Source organism: Neophocaena asiaeorientalis, unplaced genomic scaffold (genome assembly GCF_003031525.2).
Source record: "Neophocaena asiaeorientalis asiaeorientalis breed wild unplaced genomic scaffold, Neophocaena_asiaeorientalis_V1.1 scaffold119, whole genome shotgun sequence".
NCBI lineage: Eukaryota > Metazoa > Chordata > Mammalia > Artiodactyla > Phocoenidae > Neophocaena > Neophocaena asiaeorientalis.
This window is the reverse complement of record NW_020175821.1, coordinates 11,243,207-11,253,518: the sequence shown is the minus strand read 5'-3', so window position 1 is coordinate 11,253,518 and position 10,312 is coordinate 11,243,207. Positions and strand designations below refer to the sequence as shown.

Below are 10,312 nucleotides of genomic sequence, written 5' to 3'. Positions count from 1 at the left end.
TTTGTTTTTTTTTTTTTTTTTTTTTTTTTTTTTTTTTTTTTTTTTGGCCTAAGGAAGCTATTCCCCTTCACTTTTGAAGGATAATTTCACTAGACATAGAATTCTAGGATGGTGGTTTTCTTTTAACACTGAATATTTCACTCCACTATCATCTTGTTTACATGATTTCTTACAAGGAGCCCATTGAATTTCTCATTCTTGTTCACCTATAGTTAGGGTTTCCTTACCCCCCTAGGCTTCTTTCAAGATTTTTTCTTTATCTTTGGTTTTCTTCAGTTTAAATATAATATGCCTATTTATACAATTTTGGGGTATTTATCCTGCTTGGAGTTCTCTAAGCTTCCTGAATCTGTGGTTTGGTGTCTGCATTTAATTTGGAAATTTTTCACCATTATTTTTTTTTTTTTTTTCCTGCGGTACGCGGGCCTCTCACTGCTGTGGCCTCTCCCGTTGTGGAGCACAGGCTCTGGACGCACAGGCTCAGCAGCCATGGCTCACGGGCCTAGCCGCTCCGTGGCATGTGGGATCTTCCCGGACTGGGGCGTGAACCCGTGTCCCTTGCATCGGCAGGCGGACTCTCAACCACTGCACCACCAGGGAAGCCCTTTCACCATTATTATTATTTTTTTTTTTTTTTCTTTCACCATTATTAATTTAAATTTTTTTTCTGCTGCATTTCCTTTTTCTCTTCTGGTATTCCAATTACACATATGCTACATTCTTTGAAACTGTTCCACAGTTTTTGTATGTTTTGTTGTTTTTTCATTATTTTTTCTCTTTGCATTTCAGTTTGAGACAATGCAATTGACATATCTTCAAGCTTTCTGATTCTTTCCTCAGTTGTGTCCCATCTCCTGGTGAGCCCTTCAAAGGTATTCTTCATTTCTATTTACAGTGTCTTTGATTTCTAGCATGATTTTTTAATTTGTTCTTACAGATTCCATCTTCTGCTTACATTAGCCATCTGTTCTTGCAGGTTGTGTACTTTTTTCCCATTAAAGTCCTTAACAAATTAATTATAGCTTTTTTTTTTTTTCTTTTTGGCTGTACTGCACGGCATGCAGGATCTTAGTTCCCTGACCAGGGATTGAACCTGTGCCCCCTGCAGTGGAAGCACACAGTCCTAACCACTGGACTGCCACGGAAGTCGCAATCATAGCTATTTTAAATTTCCTGTTTGGTTAATTCCAAAATCATACTTGAGTCTGGTTCTGATGCTTGCTTTCCCTCTTCAGACTTAGTTTTTTTCTTGCCTTTTAGCATATCTTATAATTTTTTGTTGAAACCCACACATGATGTATTGGCTAATAGGAAGTGAGGGAGATAGGCTTTTAGTGTGAGGTTTTATATTAATCCAACCAGGAGGTAGCCTGTGTTTGTTTGCTGTAGCTTTAGGTGTCAGAGGCTTCAAATTCCTGTAGTTCCCTTATTTCTGTCTCCTCTCCTTTCCATATTTCTGTCTCCTCCTCTTGCTTTAAAACTACTCTTGGAAGAGTCTGTGTCTTACAGGTCTTTTAACTATAATCCAGTTATTATACTGGAATCCTGTTGGTGTGGTTTTAAGTTTCGGCAGACAGGAAATGTTCTATATTCTTATGATTGATTTTCAGGCTTTTACTGAGTCTATATCACCAAACTGTAACCCTCACAAGTGTTTCTTAGTCTGCTCTTTCCCCAGACAAGAAGGCTAGACGGGGCTAGAGTCTGGAAATGCCCTTCCTCTAGGTGGGAAAAAGCTCTGGTAAAGTCTCTTCCCCTGGAGAATAGATCTTTGTTATGGAAAATGCTCGGGGTATATTTCACAATGGTTACTTTTCCCTTCATGGCTCTTCACCTGAGAACCTAGTGAGACTCCTCCTGGAGGTTAAACCCCACAAAGGTATGAGGTCTCCGTAAGAACTGCAGCTCCCCAGGAGTTTCTCTCATACTCTTTAACATTCAGCCTCCAGCAATCTATCAAAATTACCATTTAAGTCTTTTACAAGTTATGGCTCTAGTGGATTCTGTTCGAGGTAAGCAGATCTTAGCTGTGACTCTTATCTTTCTCCAGATTTCAGGGTGGCAGTTTGTCCTGTGACCTCAGTTCTCTGATAGTTCCAAGAAAGTAATTTTCAAGTTTGTTCAGCTTTTTTCTTGTTGTAAGGATAGGACTGATAGCTCACGAGCTCTTTGCATGTCAGAGCTGAATCTGGAAATCCTTGGTTCTATTTTATAGTTTTCATTTCTCTGCTGAGATTCTCTGTATACTTATGCATTCCTTTAGTTCTCTGATATAGTTATAACAGCTGCTTTGAAGTCCTTGTCTGACAAATCTAACATCTGGGCCCACCCAAAATCAGATTCTATTAACTTCTTTTTTTCCTGAGGATAGATCTAAATTTCTGGTTTCTTTGCATATCTATTAATTTTGGGTTGAACACTGGAGATTTTGGATAATATACTCTGGTAACTCTGTGTTATGTTCTTCTGAGGATTGTTAGTCTTGTATTTTAGCAGGCAGTTAACTTGCCTGGCCTCAAAATGCAAAATGTTTTCCTTGAGGTATGTAGCAGCTGACATCTCTGCTCAGTTCTCTCACCTTCCATGTTTCGCTCTTATACTTCCTCATTTAGCAGAGTTCCCTGATTTCTCTCCCCTGCCATTGCTAGCAAAGTTTACTGGACAGCCAAGGATCTGAGCAGAGTTTATGCTCAAATTTTGGGTCTCACTCCTTTTGCAGCTCTCTCACTTTCAGGCTATCCCAACTAAATTTCCAGCTGCTCTGCCAGCACTGTCCTTTGTCATCTTGAAACAGTAAGATGCCATTTTTTTTGCTGCCTGGGCTGTGAGAACTGGTGATGACCCTCAGACCAGAATGCCGCAAGTTCCCATTTCTTACCCATTCCAAGGATAAACTTTTCTGGTTCCTGATGCTTTTGGTCATTTCATAGTGCCTTAAAATATTTGAAGACTTTTAACATATTTTGCCAGATACTATAATTGTTACCTATGGAAAGGTTTGACCAATTAACTCACTCTACCACCCATGGAATAAGATTCTCTGTGATTATAACTTTTAAGATGAGAGGACTCTGTGTTGCCCTATACCATTAGAATATAAAGTCTAGTGACGATAACTTGTATTAAAATTCAACTTTCATTGAATCTGGATTTCTAGATAGGTGGATTTCAAAAATCTTATCTATACTGATTCCCCAAAGTAATCCTAAGATTTTGTTACACAGGAATCCCACTAACAATGAAACATCAAAAATGGGCACTAGAATGAGATTCCTAGTGATTTTTAAAAAGGGCAAACTTGGGGACTTCCCTGGTGGTGCAGTGGTTGAGACTCCACACTCCCAATGCAGGGGCCTGGGTTCAATCCCTGGTCAGGGAACTAGATCCCACATGCGCACCACAACTAAGAGTTCGCATGCCGCAACTAAGACCCGGCACAACCAAATAAATAAACAAATAAGTAATTTTTTTTTTTTTTTTAAAGGTCAAACTTGAGGGCTTCCCTGGTGGCGCAGTGGTTGAGAGTCTGCCTGCCGATGCAGGGGCACGGGTTTGTGCCCCGGTCCGGGAAGATCCCACATGCCGCGGAGCGGCTGGGCCTGTGAGCCATGGCCGCTGAGCCTTTGAGTCCGGAGCCTGTGCTCCGCAACGGGAGAGGCCACAACAGTGAGAGGCCCGCGTACCGCAAAAAATAAATAAATAAATAAAAATTTTAAAAAGTCAAACTTGAAAGAAAATAGAATAAGAAAATATTTAGGCTAATAATTAATTGTTAGCCAAGTAAAATATGGCTCAGAATTCCTAAGGCAAAGAATGAGTAAAGGTGGAACACAAAGGAAGGAGCTTAACAGCTTAGTATGAAATAGCCAAAAGTCCTTTGGCTCCAATCAAGATTTTCCATTAATTTTGGGGTCATGAGCAAGAATTCCTCTTTCCCCTCTATTTCAAACAAAGACAGAAATATATGCTTTACTGCACAGTAATGTAAAAATATTTTAATACATTTTGAAGTATTCTGGAGAATGATGCCAGTTAAATTTGCATTATTTTATTTAACATCAAAAAAACAACTTATTTTGGTTAGAAAAGAAATTATGAGGCAGTCAAATTAGTCAACTCTCTCTCTACTTTTCATTTTATATGTAGATGACATCTACTTACTCTTTTCTTATGCTTTGGCCAAAATTAAGAAGGTAAAGAAGAAAGGTAAGGAAAGGACTAGATTTATGAGATTTTTTTCATCAAAAAAACCCAAAACACTGATTTCAGTGAATTCAGCTAATATAAAAATAATTTTCCAATATTGGTAGTTGCACCTGTGCTTATAAATTGGACATCTACTTTTTTTTTTTTTTTTGGACATCTACTTTTATAATCTATTTCATTTAGGGTAACATATATGACAAGTGATATGATAAAAGAATGACCATGCAATCTTTTTGTTTTCTTATAAATTTCACATCTTCTTTTTTTTTTTTTTTTGGACATCTACTTTTATAATCTATTTCATTTAGGGTAACATATATGACAAGTGATATGATAAAAGAATGACCATGCAATCTTTTTGTTTCCATTTAAAATAGAACAAATTATTACCTGAGGCGTAAATCTTCCCACATTTTCAATAATCCACAGAGCATTACTATCTCATAGTACTTTTTCCAGCATTCAACAGCCTCTGCTGCAGATGGATCTTCTTTAATGTTGCTCTGATACTCAATGAGCTCGATTCGCTTGTTTTTATACTTCTCCAAAGTTTTTTTGAAACGTTGTGCAATAGGACCAGGTATTGTTCCATCTTGTATATCACACCACCTGAAAAGTATGAGTATAGTTACAATGTTTATCTTACATAATGTGATGAATGCTTTTAACTATACTTACAAATTAATTCTTTCTTCAATCAAAGCAGTATAATTCTCACAACTTTCTTCATCATCCCAGTCCCTCCAAAGAAAGTCATAAAAAAACCTATGATAAATCAAATTGAGATGACAGTGATCAAAATCAGCCAGTACATGTTTAGAATTAAAAAGACATTCTGATGTCAGAAATCTTTATATGAATCTTAATTGTTAAGAAAAATATTTCAAAATGATCTTTCAGTGAACTAATATTAAAAGTAAAACTTTATACATTAGATGATCTGCATTCTATTTCAAGTTACTACAGATAAGATAATGTTTCTTGAAGTGGGATTGTAAAATTCATGTTCCACATTTCACAGATTGTGGCTATGGTTTTGTTTACCAAAGAAATAATACTTGAGATATCATCATATTTTTATATTGGGGGAGCATTAGGAAAACAAAAACATGCCCCCAATATTCTGTATTATGCTTACGTATAGCTTCTCTCAAATTATATCAACTTGTAAGAAGCAATCACAATGAGGATGAAGACATCAGGTATTTGTAATGCCTTTAAATGTGAAAAATGAAATCTAATATATTTAAGATGCTTAAATATGAACAGAATTTAGTGGGGTTTTTTTTGGACTTTGGGTTTTTTTGGCTGCGCTGTGCAGCTTCCCAGAACTTAGTTCCTCGACCAGGGATTGAACCTGGGCCCCGGCAATGAAAGTGCTGAGTCCTAACCACTGAACTGCCAGGAAATTCCCTAGAATTTAGCATTACTTATCTCTAGAACTGTTCAAAATTCAATTTTTCTAAAATGCAAGATCAAAAAACAGCAAACTTCCACAAGAGAGAATATTTTAAGTAAAAGTTACAAGTATGTTCATTAAAAATAGAAAAATTGAATTCAGCAGTGAGTAAAAGTTAAATAAAGTGCCTATATGAACAAAACTTACATATTAAATTAACTTTTTGAATATGAGAATTTGAACTTTCAGAAGAAATAACCTCTAATACCTTACAGCTTCCAAGGCCAAAGCAATATCATGTAAATCAGAATCTTGTCCTTCAACAGGGTACACTTCCAAGAGAGGCACACTATGCTCTAGTTCTTCCAAAATCTCATCGACCAAATCCCTTGGAATGTTTGCAATGTTAGAAGAAAAGGGCTCAGCAACAGAAACAGTAACTTTGAAACAAGATGATGCGCTTTGGCGTAGTTTACAAGTTACCTAAGATAAATATTATAAAATTTGTAATTATAAATGAAAGTAAACCACAAGAATTCTTTCTCAAATATGACCTACTTATAAAATTTCTTTTTAAATTTTTATGACTTTGCTAACAATCAACATACATAATAATAATAGATCAATATTGAATAAAATACAAACAATTTTTCAAACTAATTCTTAAACAACATTAATTTTAAGGTTCATGAGAGGAATTGCCTATCTCCCACATTATTCTAAGTTTGAGTTGCCAGACTTTGGGATTTTATAAAATAGTAGTATTAAAAAAAGTTTTTGGACTAATTTTGCCATAAAAGTATGTTTTTTAAAATCCTACTATCTATATTACATTATTTTTAAAAGAAAGGCTAATAAAGTACCAAAAAAAGTAGAATGGACATAATCAAAAAATGAAGTCCTAAAAAAAAAAGGTAAAGTCCTTAGGTTGAATAAATTTAGCTTCATAAACAGCACACTGTATTGTGGTTACTTGTCTCATTTCACCACAATAGAGTGATAACCTCTAGCACGTCTGAAAATCAGTGCTTGAGAACCACTGAGTTGACAGTAGCTTTAAAAATTAATAAATTATGCTAAGTATTAACACAAAATTTAAAATTACAGAAGCTGGTAAAAGGGTACAAACTTTCAGCTATAAGGTGAATAAGGTCTGAGGATCTAATGTATAGCATAGTGACTATAGTTGATAACACTGTAGTATATATTTGAAATTTCCTAAGAGAGAACTTAAATCCTTTCGCCAAATAAGGGGGGGGGTAAATATGTGAGGTGATGGATATGTTAATTAACTTAATGAAGGGAATCCTTTCACAATGTATATGGGTATATATATATATATATATATATATATATATGTATATAAAATCATCATGTTATACACCCTATCCTACAATTTTGTTAGTTAAAGCTCAATAAAGCTGAAAAAAATACACTTCCAATAATGAATTTTAAACATTTTCAAGTACATCTCCAACAAAATTGTTTACTTTAAGTAGATTTTCTTTACCTAATGCTACTTACAGCAGCTTTATTCATAACTGCCAAAACTTGGAAACAACCAAGATGCCCTTCAGTAGATGAATGGATAAATAAACTGTGGTACATCCAGGCAATGGAATATTATTCAGTGGTAAAAAGGAATGAGCCATCAAGCCATGAAAGGACATGGAGGAACCTTAAATGCATATTACTAAGTGAAAGAAACCAACCTGAAAAGGCTATATACTATATGACATCCTTGAAAAGAGAAAATTTTTTCTACTCTTTTACTAAAACTGATAGTGTGACTGGGTACAGAATTCTAGGTTAGGATATCACTTTTGTTGACAATATACTTACATAGCTTTTTAAAGTTAAGAACTTACTTTTGAGAAGTCCAATGCTATTCTGCCTCTTGATCATTTATATGAACTTATTGTTTTTCTCTCTGTAATCCTGCTCAACTTTCTCTTTGGCCCTCGTGTTCTCAAATTTCACTATGTGCTAGACAATCAGTGGGCCTTTTCAATTTAGAAATTCATGTCCTTTTGTTCTAGGAAACTTTCACAACTTGACAATTTTCTTTCCTCTGTCTGTTGTTCTTGTTTTCTCCTCTTCCTATTTCTCTCTCTCTCTCCTTCTCCTCTTCTTTTCTTCCCTCCCTCCCTCCTTCCTTTTCTCTCTCTAGAACATTTAATTGGATGTTGGACCCAATCCCCTAACTACTCTCCTCTCTTTCCTTTCCATTTCTTAGTCCTTCAGCTCTACTTTATGGGAGATTTTACTCCAACTTTATCTTCTAATGCTTCTAATCCTTCTATTCAGTTTTTCACTTGCTGTTGTATTTTTATTTTCCAAAAGCTCTCTTTCTTTCTTGGAATTTTCCCATCATACAGGATCCAGTTCTTGTTTCATGAATGCTTTAGCTTGTCTCTTCTTTCTGAGAATATTAATAGTTTTATATATGTGTGTGTGTTTTTCTTCTCCCTGTCATCTGTTTCTTCCAAATGTCTTCTTTTCTGCTGTTTTAACCACTGTTTTGATATTTAAGTTTCCTCAAATGTCTGGTGACCCTTGGCTGTCTGCTCATATTTAAGAGTTGAGTACTATAAAGGTAATTGGAAGGTCTGTGTGGAACAAGTCTACTATGGATCCACTGTAAGATGTTCTGCCCAGGCTCTTTCCATGGGAACTTCATGTATCAGTATCTTTAGATCTTTTCTTTTGAACTGATCATAGAAGAATCTTTCAATTTTAATGCCTAGAGAGATATGCCTTAGCTGCCTGTGTTCTAGAAGGAGAATCAGTGTAGAAGACAGAGGATCCTAACATTCAGTACCAATGAAGTATCACAATCTTTTTTTCAGTGGGATACTCCCATCTTTAACCATGCTTCTCAAGCCAGCTTCTTAAATCTGTAGGTTTATGTCTTTTGCCAAATTTGGGGAATTTCAGCCATTATTTCTTTGAATATTTTTTTCAGCCCAATCTTTTCTTCTAGGACTCTGAAGACATGAATTGTTATAGTCTAACATGGCCCTGAGGCTCCGTTTTTCATTTGTGTATTTTTTGGTTTTGGGGTTTTTTTTCATCTATTTTCTCTCAGGTGTTCAGTTAGGTCATTTCTATTATTCTACCTTCAAGTTTACTGATTGTTTCCTCTGTCTTCATTCTGTTGTTGAGCACATCCACTGAGTTTTTAATTGCAGTTACTATATATTTTTTAGTTTTAGTTCTAGAACTTTGTTTCGGTTTTTCTTTACATCATTTCATTTTCTTTATATCTTTCATTTACTTACTTTCTATTTCTTTGCTGAGACCTATTTTTTCATTTTGCATGTGTTCATAATTGCTCATTGATGCATTTTTATGATGGCTGCTTTAAAATCCTTATCAGATAATTCTAACATTTGTGTCATCTCAGTGTTGATGTCTATTGGTTTATCTCATTCAAGTTGAGATCTTCCTGGGTCTTAGAAGGGATTGAGAGTGATGACAAGTAATTTTCTATTGAAACCTGGACATTTTGTGTATTACATGGTGAGAGTATTGATTTTATTTAAATCTTTTATTTTATCAGTCCTCTTCTGACACCAATCTGGCATGGAAAAGGGGCTTTGTTACTGCCAGATGGGGATGGAAGTCCAGATTCTCTGCTCAGCCTCTGTTGACCCTGGAGGGTGAGGGGGTTGTTCATTACTGCTATTCAGGGGTGGGGGTTCAGGTTCTCTATTAGGCCTCCACTGATACCACCCTGGCTCAGAGAGAGGAGAGCACCTCATTACTGCTCCCTACGTTGTCTCCACTAACATCATGGGGGTGGTAGTGAAAGTTCAGATTCTCCACTAGACCCTTTCTGACACCATCCTTGCAGGGAGTGGAAGGAGTCCCTTTACCAGTGGGGGTGGTAGTCTGGGCTTCCCATTTAGTCTACACTGACATCATGGAAGGCAGGGAAAGTTCCTTTTCACCCAGCTCCCCATTTTCTTCCCACTAGATCTTCTCTAACACCACTCTGGGAGTGGGGTTAGTGTGCCTTGTTACAACTTGGCAAGGGTGGAAGTGTAGGTTCTTCACGTTGTCTTTTCTTGCAAGATGGGAGTGAAGAGCAGCAGTTTTTTTTCTGTATTGTTTGGCTGTCCCTTTCCTGACTTTGACTAGAGAAAGCAGGCTTTTGAGGGGAATTAAAAATTTTTTTTCCTACACCTGTTGGTGTTTCCAGGTTTCCAGCTCCTCTGGTACACAGTCTAGGATATATGAAGCAAAGCCCAGGGAACTCATCATCATGTCATTCCTTGTGTCACAAGGTCCCTAGACAATCTGCCTTCTCTCCAACTTTCAGAGTCTCATGTTTATTTATACATATAATCCAGGGTTTTTAGCTGTACTTGATAGGAAGAATAGGGAAAAGTTTGTCTTCTCCATCTTCCTGGAAGGGAAGTCTCTGTTTCTTAAATAGCTTTCAAGCTATTCTTCTTGAATTCAAGCTCCATCTTCAAGCCAATTCAAGTTCTAAGTACAGTCAATTCCTAAGCCTTTGGGGTTATGCAGTGTAAATCAAGTGGTTTTTTTTTTTTTTCGGCTTTCCCTACTGTAAACAGAATTCAACTTTCTTAGCTCTACTAAGTCAGTTGTCATTTATTTATATGTTTTACACCTTCTAAATTGTGTTGCTATTGTCTCCTTTCTATCTCTTGTTCTTGGGTACCTTTTTTTTTTTTTTTA

At 36.1% G+C, this 10,312-nt stretch overlaps 1 protein-coding gene across 1 annotated transcript in view; it reads right to left on the bottom strand.

Annotated features, from left to right (window-relative positions):
• Positions 1–10,312, bottom strand: part of SHCBP1L (SHC binding and spindle associated 1 like) — a 40,563-nt gene that overhangs the window by 24,400 nt on the left and 5,851 nt on the right. Inside the window, exons 3-5 of the mRNA XM_024732612.1 lie at positions 5,874–6,088; positions 4,885–4,971; positions 4,597–4,815 (exon numbers count right to left, since the gene is read on the bottom strand). Of these exons, the coding sequence (XP_024588380.1) occupies positions 4,597–4,815; positions 4,885–4,971; positions 5,874–6,088 (521 nt within the window). The remainder of the gene's footprint in view (positions 1–4,596; positions 4,816–4,884; positions 4,972–5,873; positions 6,089–10,312) is intronic.